This window comes from Oncorhynchus clarkii, chromosome 4, assembly GCF_045791955.1.
Source record: "Oncorhynchus clarkii lewisi isolate Uvic-CL-2024 chromosome 4, UVic_Ocla_1.0, whole genome shotgun sequence".
In the NCBI taxonomy this organism is placed as follows: Eukaryota; Metazoa; Chordata; class Actinopteri; order Salmoniformes; family Salmonidae; genus Oncorhynchus; species Oncorhynchus clarkii.
The window spans coordinates 56,448,874-56,469,324 of NC_092150.1; the positions used below are offsets into that span (position 1 = coordinate 56,448,874).

The 20,451-nt window shown below is 42.5% G+C and overlaps 1 protein-coding gene across 2 annotated transcripts in view; it reads right to left on the reverse strand.

Annotated features, from left to right (window-relative positions):
• Positions 1-525: 525 nt before the first annotated feature.
• LOC139406972 (ectonucleotide pyrophosphatase/phosphodiesterase family member 1-like) overlaps positions 526-20,451 on the reverse strand; it is a 76,116-nt gene continuing 56,190 nt past the window's right edge. Inside the window, exons 18-25 of one of the 2 annotated variants that reach the window (XM_071150192.1) lie at positions 20,138-20,322; positions 18,406-18,445; positions 18,159-18,313; positions 16,309-16,444; positions 15,993-16,067; positions 2,492-2,624; positions 2,165-2,309; positions 526-1,616 (exon numbers count right to left, since the gene is read on the reverse strand). In XM_071150192.1, the coding sequence (XP_071006293.1) occupies positions 1,464-1,616; positions 2,165-2,309; positions 2,492-2,624; positions 15,993-16,067; positions 16,309-16,444; positions 18,159-18,313; positions 18,406-18,445; positions 20,138-20,322 (1,022 nt within the window). In that variant the 3' untranslated portion in view covers positions 526-1,463. The remainder of the gene's footprint in view (positions 1,617-2,164; positions 2,310-2,491; positions 2,625-15,992; positions 16,068-16,308; positions 16,445-18,158; positions 18,314-18,405; positions 18,446-20,137; positions 20,323-20,451) is intronic. The other variant, XM_071150191.1, reaches the window with a different exon arrangement.

The window sequence follows — 20,451 nt, forward strand, 5'->3', positions numbered from 1 at the left end:
TCTGCTTCCTTCCTTCCTGCTGTCACACAACTGCAGCCTTACAGAGCTGAATGAGTTTTTTTTTTTAAGTGGACGAGGGTGCAATTTCTTCTTTCTTTTATTTTCTTTGAGTGCCAGTTTGAGTGTAGCAGGGGCAGACATGTTTTGTCAAATGACCCAGTGCTGTTGGAATCCCATTGTGAGATGTTTTGTTGTCTTGCTGTGTAAAATTACACCGAGTCTCCAAGGTCATTCCTGCCCATTCTTTGTAGGGAACTGTGTACCACTGTCATTCCCGGCAGATGTGTGAGAAATTCAATCTTCGTTGCCACTTAATTGGACAATAAGGGAGGTGTTTTAGGTTAACCCATGTTTACAGTGCCCTTGACTTGTCAGTTGCTTGTGGTGGATGAATTAGTAGACACACTTCTGAAAAAGTGGTTGACATCTTCCAAGTCTGAATGTCAGTAGAAGACCAACTAACAGCAAGAGATTTTCCCTGTGACAGTGTTGCCCCCGAATGGAATGTTCGTTAACAACATTGGATTTTATGTACTGGATCTAGATGTTTTATTGTGTATGTATTTTTTAGAGGCATGCTTATTTTGGTAATACTTTCAGTTTCTGTCATGACACATAGCACATGCTTACTGTACAAGCACATACAAACACATTCGAAAACACCAATTCTATCAATAATTTAATCCCAGTTGCCGACAAACTTCACTTTACATTTACAGAGCAATAAAAAACATCAATATTAACAAAAACTATAATCAGGTCAAACATACAATGACAACATTTGGCAAGTGCGAGCATAAACATTTTCTGTTCTTAAACACTTTTTTATTTTCACTAAATTCTCATTTTGGCGTAAATGCCATGTCTTTCAGCCAACTCCCCAAATCACACCTCAAGAGTAAAAAAAAATAATGGCAGTGTTTCAGTCCTTCTGCAAATGGCCGATACTAACGTTTCCATTCCAGATTGTCTGAGATTTCCTGAAAATGTCCCAGCTATTATAAATCACTTTGTCATATAAAATCCTATGGCATGAAAATGTGTTTTCTAAGACTATTCCCCTCTCTTTTCCCTGCGATGAACAAGTGGTGTTTGGGATTCAGCAGAGCAGTACATTACTTTTTGGTACAATGTTCTGGTAAAGTCTAAACTGACAAAGGTCTATTATATTAGACTCATAACACGGCTGCTTTCTTTTTCCACACAAAGTCTTTATGTATGTTTAACGTTGCTAGTTTGAGGGATTGAAGGCCAAATGACTTTCAGGCGGTTTCTGACTTAAACAGAACTCTTTACTCCTTTTTATGCACTTAAATATAAGGATTACACCTTTTTGTTTCATGGGATCCAGAACTACACATTTAGCCCAAAATGTTTTACCTTCAAACTTGTGTAATAAGGTCCAATACTAAAATGATAGTACCAATACTACCAAAACCCTCCTGACGTGACTTCATGGGATCTTAGAAAGTCTGTAAAAATGTCTTGAGCTGTAGTGTTTCCTCCACTGATATCCTGTCGTGGTAGAAGCTGAGTCCAGTAAGGAGCTCTACGTCTCGGACCCGGGAAGCGTGGAACTCGGCCCACTCCTGAACCCACTGGAAGTCTGAGCCATTCTGAGGAGACAGGGAGAGGAGGGCTTATTCACTGTAACAATATTCATAGATTATAAGCATCTTTGCAAACATTGCCTCCGGAACTAGGTCAAATACACATATACTTTCAAATACCTTAACATAATTGAGGTGCACATGATTAAGTTCGGAATATGCACTTCTGGGACTATTTCATTGGTTGCATTGTACAGGACAAACTAAATCAAGTGGTATTTAAAAGTATTTTAAATTTGCAACTGCGGTGAAATGGCTAGCTAGTTAGCGGTGCGCACTAGTAGCATTTCAATCGATGAGTAATTCGCTCAGACCGTGAAATAGTAATTTCCCTTGCTCTGCAACGACCGCTGCTTTTTTAGCGCTATAGGTAACGATGCTTCATGAGAGGCAGTTGTCAATGTGTTCAGAGGGTCCCTGGTTCAAGCCCAGATTGGGGTGACGAGAGGGATGGAAGCAACACTGTTAAACATACAGCCTCTATTTGACCCGGTTCTAATCACATTAGACAGACAGACAGACAGACAGACAGACAGACAGCCGATGTGACTCACAGCACAGGTCTCAGTGTGGTCAGGTCTATGGGGGAGGATGAAGGATGTGGTCTCCAGACGACCCTGGCAGTCAGCAGGGGAGAAGGACGAGTTCCCACAGCTGGTCAGGATCACATAGAAGTGAGTGGGGATGGGAGCCTCGTGTCTGCAGGATAGAGAGAGATACAATTAGAGAGGCGAATAGGCCATGGTCAATACTGTGTTATAGCATTGTATCCCCTGCTAAATGAGTTAAATGTCAATCTGAAATAAATAAATGTAATAGATTACAACTGAGAATAAAAAAACCCACACCCACAAAGAAACTCATGGTTGATGACCACTTACAGTGTGATAACTTTGGGAGCATCAAAGTGTCCATTGTAGTGCTGGTCAAAGATAGGACCACTGACAACATTGACCCCATTCAGCTGCTGGGAATATTTCACCAGGAGGACATCATGGAAGTACATCCAAACATCTGAAAATATATTATCATATTTGTGAAGGCATGGATTTACAACCCACATCTGACTGTCTAAGTAACTCAGTAATGTATCCAGGGCCTGTATTCACAAAACGTCTTAGAGTAGGAGTGCTGATCTAGAATAGGTTTTCCCTTTTAGATCATAATGAATGTGAAGAAATGGACAGGGGGAACAGCACTCCAACTCTGAGACACCACAGGTTAGCATTTTCATTTTTCTGGAGGCAGCTCTGCAGAGTGGTCACTAGAGCCACAAAGTCATAAAATCTATACTCACTGCTAACCCAAATCTTAAATTAAGACCAAAAAGCACATTTTTGTTTTCATTAATTTTTACAATAGCCAATTTTGGGGAAATCGCTCAGTTTTGCCTCCAGACAAAATACTTTTTACAATAAAAGTTCATCTGCATACAATCCCAGATCTGTGTCGACTTCCACCATCTGCCACCAGAGTGCAGTGTCTGTAAAGTTATCAACAGAATTCCTCTTTTTGGAGGCCAATTATTAGGTGAAATAAAGGTAATCATATATCATACTTCATAAACCACCTTTAATGATGGATTTGATTTCTCGGTGTCCACGGGCATCAATAACACTCAACACAACCTCCAACACTCTCACTTTGATCACTATGGAATCCTGAGAGTGGCATCATATTAAACAATCCTAACCACTATGTGGTTAAAACTCTGTGGCTATGTCCCAAATGGCACACAATCCCCTGCATGGTGCACTACTTTTGACCAGAGCCCTATGGAAGCGAATCAAAAGTAATGTACTATAAAAAGGGAATATAGTGCCATGTTGAACGCAGCCTGTGGTAATCTCAATTTCACGTCAACCAGAAGCACACACTTTCCCCTCTATTAAGCAACACATTGACGGTTTATGATTAATTCACCACAAGTTGTTACAGGAATGTAACGTCACAACAACTCAGGCACTCACATCGGCATTACATGCCAAGCACAGAGTACAAAAAGGAGTGGGATTTTGAACATAACCATCTGCCTTACCTTACAATAGCATAGCAAGAACATCCTGTTGTTGAGCCAGCTACACAGCATGGTAATTGAAGAATACAACACTAAAGTGAGGGAATGGTCTGGGTTTTTATCATGACCTCTATCTGGTAAATTGTGTTGAAGCACCCTACTGCACTACTGTCCTCTAAACACAATGTAACAGAGATCCTATGTCTACTGAATCAATTGGCTCACTATGACCACGGTCAGATAAACAATCATAATTCACTGGGAAGCGTTTATGTAGAGACTAATCTGAGAACTCAATTGGGCTAGAAATAAGCCTCAAACACTGATCCTAAATCTACGGCTTGTTGGTAAGATTTAAAAATGTACAATTTGCCTTATTTTAGCGCCCCCAAAACGTAATACTTCCAGGTCAACTGTAATATGAATACCATTGTAAAGTACAATTTCTCCCCTTTCCAGCAAAATCTATGACGAGACATTCATGCTGCCCGTCTCTGCATGATTGAAGGAGGCAATGAGCTCCATCAGGTCTTTTTAAAAACAAGCAAAACTTTCCGTATCACGAGAAATCTACTGCGTGATACGGAAAGTGGAGATAAACTGTGTGGGGGAAACAGCTTTTTTCACCCAATCTGTCCAATTTATCACCTCTAAAATGTAAATAAAACACTATAAAGAGTTTATATAATGTGTCATTACATACATATTTGAAGGTTTGTATCAAATTTGAAATTGGGTTTTTAGGGCGGCACTAAAGTTATCTTCAGAAGTAAACAGTGACTGTCACGGCTTTTGAGAGTCATGATGGCTTGCAGTGATGATGCAAAAAATGAATGCATTCAGTTCAATGGAGGCTCCCCAGAGGAGGAAAGGGAGGATCATCCTCCTCAGTGAAATTTAATTTTAAAAAAAATAGTGAAACATTAAAAAAAGTTATCCTTTTTAGATAAAATTATACTAAATATATTGTAACGACCCTGGGTTTATAAGCGTGGAAATCTACTCTGCCGCACGAGCATGCACAGGCGATAGCGTGCCGGACTTCGGGCTCGAAGGTTCGAGACCTGCTCCTTGCTGTTTCATTACAATATTCATAGGTCACCAAATAATTGGTTAAAATACAGTTTTGCAATGAAGGTCTACAGTAACTTCAACAGCACTGTCTGGACTATCACCATGGTGTAGCCGGAGGACAGCTTGCTTCCATCCTCCTCTGGCTATGTTGATTTCAATACAAAAACTAGCAGGCTGGTAGACATGCATGGTAATTATGACCACTTCCGGGGGATGTCCTCCAACCAATCAAAGCTTTTGCAGTATGAACTGACATGTCCATCCAATCATAGATGTAGGATCAAAGAATTAACCTATTGAATTGGGATTGTGCCACAGAGCATCATGGGGGTTCTATGTGTTAAGAACCCGTTTCATTATCTGGGCTACACGGAAAGGTGCGAATTAAAAGCCAGGGTAGACCTTTGCCTGAGATCAGTTTCATGAAGAAGGATGAAAAGGTGAGGGCGTTCAATACCAACTGGTATCAAGCGTATAGCTGGTTAACAGAGAGCCTATAATCAAGTTGCCTGTATTGCATGTTAAGATTCTTTACATGCTGAACATCTACTCTGGGATGTTGAAAACAATTCCGAATGATAGCTTCCATCGCATCATCCATAAAAATAAAAACAATTAGATTAAAAGAGAGAGGTTGACGCAGGATTTTTTCCCTGCGTGCGCTCAAGTAGGCGTTTGCACTTTCCTCCGGTATTTAGTTTGAAGATGATGACACATAATCCCTCCGGACAGACACAAGCAAAAACTCATGGCAAATGTTGCAGCAGAATAGGCTATACCTAAACATTAGAAATCTGACATGCTGTATGGGATGAAAACGAGACAACTTTTCCGTGTGATCAACTGTAGACTACTAATAAGAGCAGCTGCATACAGCCTATGCGCCCGGTCCGTCTGGTCAGGGTAACTAATTGGTAATTTATAGTCCATTTGTGTGTCAGGAAAAATGTGAATGTGATCAAATGTTGATTATATTCAAAATTGGGTTGGCTAGGCTGCCTATACGATTTTAAGCCTAAATTAATCAATCAACATAATTGTGACGACAGATGTGAGTAAATGTTTTATAAGGCCTACAGTTGCATAGGCCAGAATGATGCAAACATGCATAACGCAAGCTCAGCCCTGTGAGTTCTATTGTCTATCAGTTGTTGTCTATGTGTCTGGGTAGAGGAAATCCCCCTCCTGATCTAGTCTAAATATAATTTATAAGAACAAATATAAGGTAGCTGCAGTTTGAATGGGTTCATCCCCCCCTGTGCCAGGAGTTTTTTTTCAGGATTTTAAAACCATGTGACTTGACTAGGAAAAATCAGTCCCATCACAGCCCTTATAAAACCTTTTTACAACTGATTAATCACCGTCATACCTTATAGGGTTTAGAGTTTTCCTAGTTAGGTTAACATAAGGGAAAACTCCAGGCCCCAGGAGGTAAACATTTCCCCACCGCTCTTTGATCTATGGTGCCACCAGTCTGCTTGCAGTTGACAGTTATTGTCAGGTATGTAGATGATCAGGGCTTTATTCAGGAATGAGTCTTGAGCTACTTTGAGGTGTCAAGTGGGCGACTTGTGCAGCCTCTGTTTGACTTTATGAATTTTGAGAACTTCATAGAGAAACTTGTTGTCCAAACCTACGATGGCGCAGCGTTAATGGAATGCATCTGCTATTTGTATCTACAGGCAAGTCCCCTCATGTTCCATGATTAAGAGGTGATGACTACTCCACTCCCATTGTCAACTTTCTCCTGACATGAACTGAAGACACGATGTCTCATATGCCCGCTCATCCACTGGCACATTTAATGTTTCCCCTCCACGCACTGTGAGTACCCCTATCAATTTTCTCTCATTACTGTATGTACACAAACACAATCACATTATTACACATCAAAGATTTTACTCCTTGCTTGGACTAATTCATTCTTAGCTCTTTTGTCTAACTGTGTGGTGTCTTGTGTTATTGTTTTTTGTCTTCCCAGTAAAATCCGGTCCTGCACTGGTCAAGCTTCTGAACACCTCAACTCACGCCTCATACCCTCCTTCAATCACTGCTGTGATCCCTTTCCAACACTGTAAGTAGCCTTCTCATTCCCATTCCCAATAATGCTGTACTATAAACGTCTTTATTAAATGCTTCAGGTTAAAATACATTTGTCTTTGATTTTTGAAACACTTTGTGGTCTCCGTGTGTTCCGCGCCTATACCGTGGGTCTCCCATCCTCCTCAATTTGTCACATCACCAGCCTCCATGGATTCAGTTGTACAATTGACTAGGTATCCCACCTTAACCTGTTCCTGTCCCTTTCTTGTTTTTAATCTGCGAGAGAAGTGCTACACCTGGTGGTGAGAGGCTGTACGACACAGAATGAGTTGCATTATGGGTGCTGTACGCTACGTCATGACACGTCACCATTTAACGTACAGCGTCAGAGGGGTCAGTTTTTTCAACTTTTCTCCAATACTATCGGGCCATTACCATGTCAATCAACGCTTGGATAGAAACGTAGTTCACACCCCAGATTTTGATGCCAACACAGTTGCTACAGTCCCATTAGTTTTAATGCCGCAGTTGCGCAAATTTGTACGGAATTGGGTTAGTCAACAGTACTGATTTATAGATTTTCTGATGTGTTTTCTTGCTTGATCATGTGATATGCAATTATATAGATATGGTTAAAGTGACTATGCATATATGATGAACAGAGAGTAGCAGGAGCGTAAGACTGGTTGGCGGAACACAATGCAGATAGCCCGGTTAGCCAATGTGCAGGGGCACTGGTTGGTCGGCCCAATTGAGCTAGTATGTACATGAATGTATAGTTAAAGTGACTATGCATATATGATAAACAGAGAGTAGCAGCAGCGCAAAAAAGAGGGTTTGGGGGGAGGCACACAATGCAATTAGTCCGGGTAGCCATTTGATTACCTGTTCAGCAGTCTTATGGCTTGGGGGTAAAAACTGTTGAGAAGCCTTTTTTTTGTCCTAGACTTGGCACTCTGGTACTGCTTGCCATGCGGTAGTAGAGAGAACAGTCTATGACTGGGGTCTTAGACAATTTTTAGAGCCTTCCTCTGACACCGCCTGGTGTAGAGGTCCTGAATGGCAGGCAGCTTAGCCCCAGTGATGCACTGGGCCATACGCACTACCCTCTGTAGTGCCTTGCGGTCAGAGGCCGAGCAATTGCCGTACCAGGCAGTGACTTCCGGCGTATACAGACTTCCGGCGCCGACAGAGATGGCCGCCTCGCTTCGCATTCCTAGGAAACTATGCATTTTTTTTTTACGTGTTATTTCTTACATTGGTACCCCAGGTCATCTTAGGTTTCATTACATACAGTCGGGAAGAACTACTGAATATAAGGGCAACATCAACTCACCATCAGTACGACCAAGAATATGACTTTCCCGAAGCGGATCCTGTGTTCTGCATTTCACCCAGGACAATGGAATGGGTCCCAGTCTGCGACCCAAAACAAAGACGTCGTAAAAGAGGGAAACGAAGCGGTCTTCTGGTCAGGCTCCGGAGACGGGCACATCGCGCACCACTCCCTAGCATACTTCTCGCCAATGTCCAGTCTCTTGACAACAAGGTTGATGAAATCCGAGCAAGGGTAGCATTCCAGAGGGACATCAGAGACTGTAACGTTCTTTGCTTCACGGAAACGTGGCTCACCCGAGAGATGCTAACGGAATCGGTGCAGCCAGCTGGTTTCTTCACGCATCGCGCCGATAGAAACAAACATCTTTCTGGTAAGAAGAGGGGCGGGGGCGTATGCCTTATGGTTAACGAGACGTGGTTTGGTCACAACAACATACAGGAACTCAAGTCCTTCTGTTCACCGGATTTAGAATTCCTCACAATCAAATGTCGACCGCATTATCTACCAAGGGAATTCTCTTCGATTATAATCACAGCCGTATATATTCCCCCCCAAGCAGACACATCGATGGCTCTGAACGAACTTTATTTGACCCTTTGCAAACTGGAAACCACATATCCTGAGGCTGTATTCATTGTAGCTGGGGATTTTAACAAGGCTAATCTGAAAACAAGACTCCCTAAATTGTATCAGCATATCGATTGCGCAACCAGGTTTGGTAAAACCTTGGATCATTGCTATTCTAACTTCCGCGACGCATATAAGGCCCTCCCCCGCCCTCCTTTCGGAAAAGCTGACCGCGACTCCATTTTGTTGCTCCCTGCCTACAGACAGAAGCTAAAACAAGAAGCTCCCGCGCTCAGGTCTGTTCAACGCTGGTCCGACCAATCTGATTCCACGCTCCAAGACTGCTTCCATCACGTGGACTGGGATATGTTCCGCACTGCGTCCAACAACAACTTTGACGAATACGCTGATTTGGTGAGCGAGTTCATTAGAACGTGCATTGAAGATGTCGTTCCCATAGCAACGATTAAAACATTCCCAAACCAGAAACCGTGGAATGATGGCAGCATTCGCGTGAAACTGAAAGCGCGAACCACTGCTTTTAACCAGGGCAAGGTGACCAGAAACATGACCGAATACAAACAGTGTAGCTATTCCCTCCGAAAGGCAATCAAACAAGCTAAGCGTCAGTATAGAGACAAAGTAGAGTCGCAATTCAACGGCTCAGACACAAGAGGTATGTGGCAGGGTCTACAGTCAATCGCAGATTACAAAAAGAAAACCAGCCCCGTCACGGACCAGGATGTCTTGCTCCCAGGCAGACTAAATAACTTTTTTGCCCGCTTTGAGGACAATACAGTGCCACTGACACGGCCCGCAACCAAAACATGCGGACTCTCCTTCACTGCAGCCGACGTGAGTAAAACATTTAAACGTGTTAACCCTCGCAAGGCTGCAGGCCCAGACGGCATCCCCAGCCGCTCCCTCAGAGCATGCGCAGACCAGCTGGCTGGTGTGTTTACGGACATATTCAATCAATCCTTATCCCAGTCTGCTGTTCCCACATGCTTCAAGAGGGCCACCATTGTTCCTGTTCCCAAGAAAGCTAAAGGTAACTGAGCTGACTACCACCCCGTAGCACTCACTTCTGTCATCATGAAGTGCTTTGAGAGACTTGTCAAGGACCATATCACCTCCACCCTACCTGACACCCTAGACCCACTCCAATTTGCTTACCGCCCAAATAGGTCCACAGAAGATGCAATATCAACCACACTGCAGACTGCCCTAACCCATCTGGACAAGAGGAATACCTATGTGAGAATGCTGTTCATCGACTACAGATCAGCATTTAACACCATAGTACCCTCCAAACTTGTCATCAAGCTCGAGACCCTGGGTCTCAACCCCGCCCTGTGCAACTGGGTACTGGACTTCCTGACGGGCCACCCCCAGGTGGTGAGGATAGGTAACAACATCTCCACCCCGATGATCCTCAACACTGGGGCCCCACAAGGGTACGTTCTGAGCCCTCTCCTGTACTCTCTGTTCACCCACGACTGCGTGGCCATGCATGCCTCCAACTCAATCAAGTTTGCGGACGACACTACAGTGGTAGGCTTGATTACCAACAACGACGAGACGGCCTACAGGGAGGAGGTGAGGGCCCTCGGAGTGTGGTGTCAGGAAAATAACCTCATACTCAACTTCAACAAAACAAAGGAGATGATTGTGGACTTCAGGAAACAGCAGAGGGAGCACCCCCCTATCCACATCGATGGGACAGTAGTGGAGAGGGTAGTAAGTTTTAAGTTCCTCGGCGTACACATCACAGACAAACTGAATTGGTCCACCCACACAGACAGCGTGGTGAAGAAGGCGCAGCAGCGCCTCTTCAACCTTAGGAGGCTGAAGAAATTTGGCTTGTCACCAAAAGCACTCAAACTTCTACAGATGCACAATCGAGAGCATCCTGTCGGGCTGTATCACCGCCTGGTACGGCAACTGCTCCGCCCACAACCGTAAGGCTCTCCAGAGGGTAGTGACGTCTGCACAACGCATCACCAACTACCTGCCCTCCAGGACACCTACACCACTCGATGTCACAAGAAGGCTATAAAGATCCTCAAGGACAACAACCACCCGAGCCACTGCCTGTTCACCCTGCTATCATCCAGAAGGCGAGGTCAGTACAGGTGCATCAAAGCAGGGACCGAGAGACTGAAAAACAGCTTCTATCTCAAGGCCATCAGACTGTTAAACAGCCACCACTAACATTGAGTGGCTGCTGCCAACACACTGACTCAACTCCAGCCACTTTAATAATGGGAATTGATGGGAATTGATGTAAAATATATCACTAGTCACTTTAAACAATGCTACTTAATATAATGTTTACATACATATGAGATGAATAATGTAGGGTATGTATATACTGTACTCTATATCATCTACTGCATCTTTATGTAATACATGTATCACTAGCCACTTTAAACTATGCCACTTTGTTTACATACCCTACATTACTCATCTCATATGTATATACTGTACTCGATACCATCTACTGCATCTTGCCTATGCCGTTTTGTACCATCACTCATTCATATCTTTATGTACATATTCTTTATCCCTTTACACTTGTGTGTATAAGGTAGTAGTTTTGGAATTGTTAGGTTAGATTACTCGTTGTTTATTACTGCATTGTCGGAACTAGAAGCACAAGCATTTCGCTACACTCGCATTAACATCTGCTAACCATGTGTATGTGACAAATAAATTTGATTTGATTTTGATTTGATGCAACCGTTCAGGATGCTCTCGATGTTGCAGCTGTAGAACCTTTTGAGGATCTCAGGACCCATTCAAATCTTTTTAATTTCCTGAGGGGGAATAGGCTTTGTCGTGCCCTCTTCACGACTGTCTTGGTGTGTTTGGACCATTCTAGTTTGTTGTTGATGTGGACACCAAGGAACTTGAAGCTCTCAACCTGCTCCACTACAGCCCCGTCGATGAGAATGGGGTTGTGCTCGTTCCTCCTTTTCCTGTAGTCCACAATTATCTCCTTAGTCTTGGTTACATTGAGGGATAGGTTGTTATTCTGGCAACACCCGGCCAGGTCTCTGACCTCCTCCCTATAGGCTGTCTCGTCGTTGATCAGGCCTACCACGGTTGTGGGGACAGGCTATCTAGATCATACAATTTGACCACATGATTATGGAGCTTTTCTTTGTTTGCTTTTGAGGAAACTAATAGGCTCTTTTCGCATTTGTTACGATAATAATCCACATAAAGTCCAATCATTTGTTAAATGAGAGGCATGTGTGAAAGTGAAAACTTTATTGAAATACTAAAAAAAAGACAGATAATGGGTGCTGATCTCGCACTGTTGGAAGGTTTGGCACACGCTGCACTTCGCAGAGAGTGCGTTTTTAGAGATAGGTGGGATTTCTTTGTGCCGAAAGTACAGATGGCTCATCAGATATCGTTTCACAAAACCAATTTTATAGGACTTTTGGGAGGATTTGAGACCTACTTTATAAAGGCAAAAGCATGATTTAGATGTGCATCCAAGTGCTATCCACTCTAGGGTTTTTGGCAAAGGGCACTTTTCAACAGGAGCTTGCCGATTGGCATTTTGCAGCTCTTCAGGTTGAAGTCAAGAGGGGTTTCTTTGCCATGATGCCATCAATGGGTTCCCAAATACGAACGGAGGCATAGACGGCCCCCACATCGCCATAAAACAACCATCCCAAAACGATTTCAACTATGTGAACAGAAAAGGCTTCCACTCTTAATGTTCAGGTTATGTGAAGCGCAAAAGACGCTGCTTAATATGGTGGCAAGGTGGAACGCACCACTCGTTCATTCTGCAGAACAGCAATGTTGGCCTATAAGCCTACAGGAGGGGGCCGTTGAGGCTGGATGTTGCCTACTCATTTAAAGTCCTCTCTATGTTTTTAGTTTTACTGGTCAAGGCACAACTGAGCGAATAAAACCTTTTGGTTGTAACTCAATCTCTGACACTAGCACCTCTATTTCAGTCACTAAAAAGGTATTATTTTTTTCTGGTTGCGCCATTGTATTTCATGGTATGGCATTGTATATTCCCCAGGGGCTTTCAAGGGAAGATTTTGACCATATATGGCTAATTAGAGGCATTTTGAAATGCAAATAGCCGAGGTCTTGCATGAGCACTGAGACCAATTGGTATTTCTCAATCTCCTAACGGTGTGCGTAAAAACGGTGTGTACCAACATTCCAAATTCTATTCATAAGTAGTATTTTAGAATAGTTTCTATGCAATATTGATAAATGAGGCCTCAAGTACGTGTGCCGACGATTTACACTGATCATGGCCTGAAGCCGAAATGTTTGTGTTTTGTTTTCATCTTTCATTATGCACTAGGATTTTTTAGGCACCATGATGTTTTAATAAACATCTTTATTTTGCATTCAAGTCTCAGTTTTGGATTTATTCCTGTTTTCAACAGCGTGAAGGTCACCATCTGTTCCATTGGCTTTCCCGCCATAAATGTCCGAAAGTAACAAATGTGGAGAGCGCACAGGAGAAAACAGACAACTTCTATAACACCCTGAATCACATCATTGCAGTTTACTTCCCAAAACAGGTGGTTAGGATGCATGCACAGCAGATGATACTGGTGGTAGGAGCTATAAAAGGACAGGCTAACAGTAATGTCATGAATAGAAGAGTACCAAACACGTCAAACACATGTTTGACTCCGTCCCATCATTCCATTCCAGCCATTACAATGAGCCCATCCTCCTATAGCTCCTCCCACCAGCCTCCACTGATGCACAGGATAAGGAGTGGATTTCACTTAGACTCAAAGAGCTGATTAAAAAGCAGACAGAAAGCCTTCAGTGAAAAAGAAAAACCCAGAGAGATCAGAGATTGGTATATTGTAATTACTTCGCCACCATGGCCTATTTATTTCCTTAACTTACCTCATTTGCACTCACTGTATATAGACTTTTTGTTTTATTTTGTTCTACTGTATTGTTGACTGTATGTTTTGTTTATTCCATGTGTAACTCTGTGTTGTTGTATGTGTCGAATTGCTACGCTTTATCTTGGCCAGGTCGCAGTTGCAAATGAGAACTTGTTCTCAACTAGCCTACCTGGTTAAATAAAGGTGAAATAAAAAAAGAAAATGAAATCAAAGCAGCAAGATCAACATTCTACCACACCAAAATCCCCCCAAAAAGAAGAGGGAGATCCCAGCCACATGGTACCATCAAATTAAAGAGAACCATTCTGCCATTCTGTCAGAGAACCATTCTGTCATTGCCAATGCTATAAATGACAAGTTTTCATCGGTCACCACATCATTACCACCACTAAACCTGTCAGACCTACCTGCATTCTTGCCAGCTATGCCACTCTCTACTGTTGAACAATAGGACATGCACAGGAGACTACTCTCCGTTCCAACCAGAAAAGCCCCAGGTCCAGATTCATCAGGAAATTTGTAGTTGAAATATCCATCCCCCCTGACAGTCATCTTCAACACCTCCCTGTGTGAAGGAGTAGTTCCACATCAATGGAAAGAGGCAATAGTGGACCCCCTGCCAAAAAGTAATCTACTGAGCCTTGACCAGCTGCGGCCCCTCTCACTCACTCCTCTTCTGGCAAAAATGTGTGAAGGTTTTGTTGCTGAATGGGCAACACAGGATACCCAAAATAACCATCTCCAACCAACAGTTTGGCTGCCTCAAGGGATGCTGAACCACCCAGTGCCTTGTAAGCATTGCAGACTAGCTGTACAGAAGAGCACACACCAGAGGCACTTCCAGCACATGGGTCCTGACAGACTAAAACAAGGTCTTTGATCTTGTGGATCACACCATTGCAAGTATCTGTCAGACCAGAGATCATGCCATGGATTTGTAACTTCCATTCCGTCCGTAGCCAAGTGACAAAATACCATGAGACTCAATAACTCTGGGCCCAATAACTAACCTATGGCCTCCTCCAGGGCACAACAATTGGTCCAAATGTATTCGTGGCTCACGTCAATGGTGCATCAGATGATACGCTATCCAACTCCTGGGCCTTTGTGGATGACCTGAACCTCATCGAATCAAGACATACAGTTGAAGTCGGAAGTTAACATACACTTAGGTTGGAGCCATTAAAACTCGTTTTTCAACCACTTCGTACATTTCTTGTTAACAAACTATAGTGTTGGCAAGTCGGTAAGGACATCTACTTTGTGCATGACAAGTAATTTTTCCAACAATTGTTTACAGACAGATTATTTCACTTATAATTCACTGTATCACAATTCCAGTGGGTCAGAAGTTTACATGCACTAAGTTGACTGTGCCATTAAACAGCTTGGAAAATTCCAGAAAATGATGTCATGGCTTTAGAAGCTTCTGATAGGCTTTTTGAAATAATTTTAGTCAATTGGAGGTGTACCTGTGGATGTATTTCGAGGGCTACCTTCAAACTCAGTGCCTCTTTTCTTGACATCATGGGAAAATCAAATCAGAAGAAATCAGGTGACCAAATACTTATTTTCCACCATAATTTGCAAATAAATTCATTAAAATCCTACAATGTGATTTTCTGGATTTTTTTTCTCATTTTGTCTGTCATAGTTAAAGTGTACCTATGATGAAAATTACACGCCTCTCTCATCTTTTTAAGTGGGAGAACTTGCACAATTGGTGGCTGACTAAATACTTTTTTGCCCCACTGTATATCCAGACTCTGCTTGCACTGGAACACAAGAGAAGTGACACAATTTCCCTACTTAATATTGCCTGCTAACATGCATTTCTTAATATGCAGGTTTAAAAATATTACTTTTGTGTTGATTTTAAGAAAGGCATTTATGTTTATGGTTAGGTACATTGGTGCAACAACAGTGCTTTTTTCACGAATACACTTCTTAATTCATCACTCATTTGGCTAAGTAGGCTGTGATTCGATGATAAATTAACAGGCACCGCATTGATTATTTGCAATGCAGGACAAGCTAGTTAAACTAGTAATATCATCAACCATGTGTAGTTAATCTCTAGTTATGTTAAGATTCATTGTTTTTTACAAGATACGTTTAATGCTAGCTAGCAACTTACCTTGGCTCCTTGCTGCACTCGCGTAACAGGTGGTCAGCCTGCCACGCAGTCTCCACGTGGAGTGCAATGTAATCGGCCATAATCGGCGTCCAGAAATGCAGATTACCGATTGTTATGAAAACTTGAAAATCGCCCCAAATAAAAATTGGCCATGCCGATTAATCGGTCAACCTCTAATACATACATCATGCAAAGAGACACTGTCCTGATGGCTAGTCCTATTGAGTGTTTGAGCTATTGCATAGCACTGGATACTTTTCTGTCTCTTTGCCAGCTAGCCTGACCTGCTCACCTTTAAAGGCAGGATACATGGGCACCATGTTGCTGGTAAGTAATGACTCTGCCTCTGTTCCATTGGCACCCAGATCTGCATATAGAAACATTAACATAAAATCTCTAACTTAAATAAACGCAGACACTTTAAAAACTTAAATTGATTTTAATTATCAACTGGTCTTTAAAAGTTTTATGAGACATTCCTGATCAAGCATTGGCAGCTGCTGCACAGCTGGCTACGCATGTACACTAATGTGGTATTTACCAAAGGGTGTGAGGGAGGTGATAGGTGATAGGGGTCTAACAAACAAAAAACATCCTTATGTACTTACTGGGTGAATGCAGCAGGCCGTAGGACAGGGCAGGGTTATCCCTGTATCTGACACAGTTCTGACTAGAGAGCGGTGCCACACGGACATCTGTACGGACACATGCCTCTGCTACTGGACTCAGTGGCTGGACTTTGTTCTGATAGGAGAGACGGGGAGAGAGAGAGACATAGAAAAAGGTTGTGCTAGAGACACTATTTCTGCTTAATGATTCCAGTTCTTGAGATCATGTACAAGTTGTGTGGAGTTGGTTTCTTTCGTCACCACCTTTTTGCCCTATACAAAGTGTCGAAAGTATTCCACAGGGATTCTGGCCCATGTTGACTCCAAGGATTCTCCCAGTTGTGTCATGGTGGCTAGATGTCCTTTGGGTTGTGGCCCATTCTTGAGACACACTGGAAACTGTTGAGCGTGAAAAACCCAGTAGCATTGCAGTTCTTGACACAAATCAGTGCGCCTGGCACCTAATACCATACCCATTTTAAAAAGGCACTTAAATATTTTGTCTTGCCCATTCACCATCTGAATGGCACAGATACAAAATCCATGTCTATGGTATAACGTCTTAATCTTTCTTCAACCTGTCTCTTCCTCTTCATCTACACAGACTGAAGTGGATTGAACAAGTGACATTAATAAGGGTTCATAGCTTTCACCTGGTCGGTCTATGCCATGGAACGAGCAGGTGTTCTTAAAACCTCTAAAAGTACGAAGATAACATTTTGAATTATTTTCGGATGACGGATAATTTAGCTATTTGATTTCGAATTTTAGGAACCTTTTAGGTATCAAAACAATACTTATAGCCCATGGAAATGCATTTAATAACACATTCATAAATGCCAAAAAAGACAGTCAAAATAAATCCTAAGGAATAAGGTTTTGAAGTGTCTGTCCTATATCTTCCATCCGTTTGTCTACCTTCAGAAGAGTCCCGTGACATTTGTGGGGGTTGTAGAGCAAAACGGAGAACACCATCGTGTTCGTGAGAGTCTCCCGTTTCCATAGAGTAGTCTTAACAGTTTGTAGATCATTCGGACGCTACAGCCGTGTCTCATGGTCTAGTAAACACCGCTGTAGCTCGGCCATCTTCCACCACAGATGTGGAAGGCCGACATTGGCAGATGCAGTGGATTGAGACGTAGTCCATGCAAAAATCTCTCTAGCTTATACTGATGGAGATTTTTTTATTATGCTACTTATGGCGTGTCAATAGACTTTTAAGGATTCATGTTTTATATACTCAGTGTTTGATAGTGCTTTTCTGCTTGCTTAGTTAATAAAAGCACCAAAAAAAAAAAACGTACATCATGTAGTTGTTTCCTTCCTTTTAGACAGATAGTAAATGGAATAAAAGGAGGATATTGCGAAAGCCTGAGATAGTTAAAGAAAAATATATACTATAGAGAGACGTCCTCTCTCCATTAAAATCAGCTCTCAGTACTGATTTATGGTGAGGTTCTCACCACATAATGAGTAACACAAGATGCTGTGAAAGCCAGCACGAGTGGAGAAGATCTACAGCCAGCTAGCAGGGTCTGGGCGGCAGCTCAGCCCTTCACACCAGCACTTCATACACAGCTTTACAACCTCTTTCATGTTCTAGCCAAAACACTAACAAGAGAGCAGCAAATACAGCCAATGCATCTCCAACACGACACACTATCTATCTATCTTTAGACATAAAAGAAAGTGTAATGGTTCAGAACTACGCTCGCATGATGGGAAACATTTGTTGAGATTCTGAAGACTTACATTAGCTCCCCAGAGCTAATACCTTGGGTTTAGTTTAGCAGGCTAACACACACCATGGTATGAACACCGGTCGCTCACACAAGAAGAAAACGACTCACCAGTGGGTTAATTGTATAGGCGACCCATAACGGCATGAGAATATCTTTGCTGTAACCGTTGACGTAGTCGGCGTGGTGAAGGATGCAGTAGTCTGCATTCTCCTGGAGAACTCGAGGGATTCCATATGGTAGGTGAAGAGCCTTGGCTCCGGAATCTGAGGGAAGGGAGGGCTTGATTAAAAATGAAATCTATAACAAAATAGATCCATGATTACGCTATTAAAAATAGACAACAGTGTGTACTCACTGGAATTAGCCTTGATGAGTTGCCTGTTCATAGTCTTCTCCTGAAACAGGCATTTTCAGCATGTTAGTGGGTCTCCTGTGTTTCAATCAGTCAACTTATGTCCTTCTAATGAGTGCTGCTGGGTTATCAATCATACAAAGTGAGGATAAGTGTGATTAATACTGAGGATTTGGAGCATTAACTTCTTTGGGACTCGGGGGCAGTATTGAGTAGCTTGGATGAATAAGGTGCCCAGAGTAAACTGCCTGCTACTCAGGCCCAAAAGCTAGAATATGCATATAATTACTCGATTTAGATAGAAAACACTCTGAAGTTTCTAAAAACTGTTTGAATGATGTCTGTAAGTATAACATAACTCATATGGCAGGCCAAAACTTGAGAAAAATATCCAACCAGGAAGTGGGAAATCTGAGGTTTGTAGGTTTTCAAGTCTTTGCCTATCCCAATATACAGTGTCTATGGGGTCATATTGCACTTCCTAAGGCTTCCACTGGATGTCAACAGTCTTTATAACCTTGTTTCAGGCTTCTACTGTGAAGGTAGAGCGAATAAGTGCTGTTTGAACCAGGTGTCTGGCAGAATGCCATGAGCTGAGTCATGCGCGTGGCCGTGAGGGTTAGCTGCGTTCCTTTTCATTTCTAAAGACAAAGGAATTGTCCGGTTGAAAAATTATTGAAGATTTATGAACATCCTAAAGATTGATTCTATACATCGTTTGACATGTTTCTACGAACTGTAATATAACCTTTTTGACTTTGTCTGAACTAAGTGATCGCGCATTGAGCATTTGGATTACTGGGCTAAACGCGAGAACAAAAAGGAGGTATTTAGACAAATGATGGACTTCATTGAACAAAACAAACATTTATTGTGGAACTGGGATTCCTGGGAGTGCATTCCGATGAAGATCATCAAAGGTAAGTTAATATTTATAACGCTATTTCTGACTTTTGTGACACCTCTCCTTCTTTGGAAAATGGCTGTGTTTTTCTGTGGCTAAGGTGCTGACCTAACATAATCGCAAGGTGTGCTTTCGCCGTAAAGCCTTTTTGAAATCTGACAAAGCGGTTGCATTAAGGAGAAGTTTATCTATAATTCCATGCATAACACTTTTATCTTTTATCAATGTTTATTATGAGTATTTCTGTAATTTGATGTGGCTTTCTGCACTTTCACCGGATGTTTGTTTGAGACAATGCATTTCTAAACATAACACACCCATTTCAAATTAGGTTTTTGCACATAAAGATGAACTTTATCGAACAAAACACACATTTGTTGTCTAACATGGAGTCCTGGGAGTGCCATCCGGTGAAGATCAAAGATTAGTGATTCATTTTAACGCTATTTCTGTCTTTTGTGACACCTCTCCTTCATTTGAAAATGGCTATGTTTTTCTGTGGCTAGGTGCTGACCTAACATAATCGCAAGGTGTGCTTTCGCAGTAAAGCCTTTTTGAAATCAGACACTGTGCCTGGATTAACGAGAAGGTTACCTTTAAAATGGTGTATAATACTTGTATATTTGAGGAATTTTAATTATGAGATTTCTGTTGTTTTGAATTTGGTGCCCTGCAATTTCACTGGCCGTTGGCTAGGTGGACGCTAGCGTCCCACATATCCCAGAGAAGTGAATGACAGGACAGACCCTCTGACTCCTCCCATCCCATCCCTGCTCCATTAGGGAGGATGTGAGTTTGATTACCACCCCCGACTGTACTCCCTGGTCGTACCGCTGCTTTGGTGTGGACGCTGCAGCTGCAGCCCAGATTGTCAGAAGGGGCAGGGCCACTCGCCTCACAGGTGGAGTCAGAGGAGAGCTCAGCTGGGTACACAGGGAGGTGGGGAGGGTTCTTCAGCAGGTGGTTCAGACTCCCGTGGGTCCCGTTGTTAGGAGCAGGGGGAATGTCCAACAAATCTGACAGGCAGAGAGAAAGAGAAAAAAAGAGATGAGACTTGAAAAGGTATTTTCTCTAACTTAGTTAGCTAACTGTACATAACAGCAGTGTGTCTTGCAGATGGCAGGTGCAGTGTTGGGACTATGGAC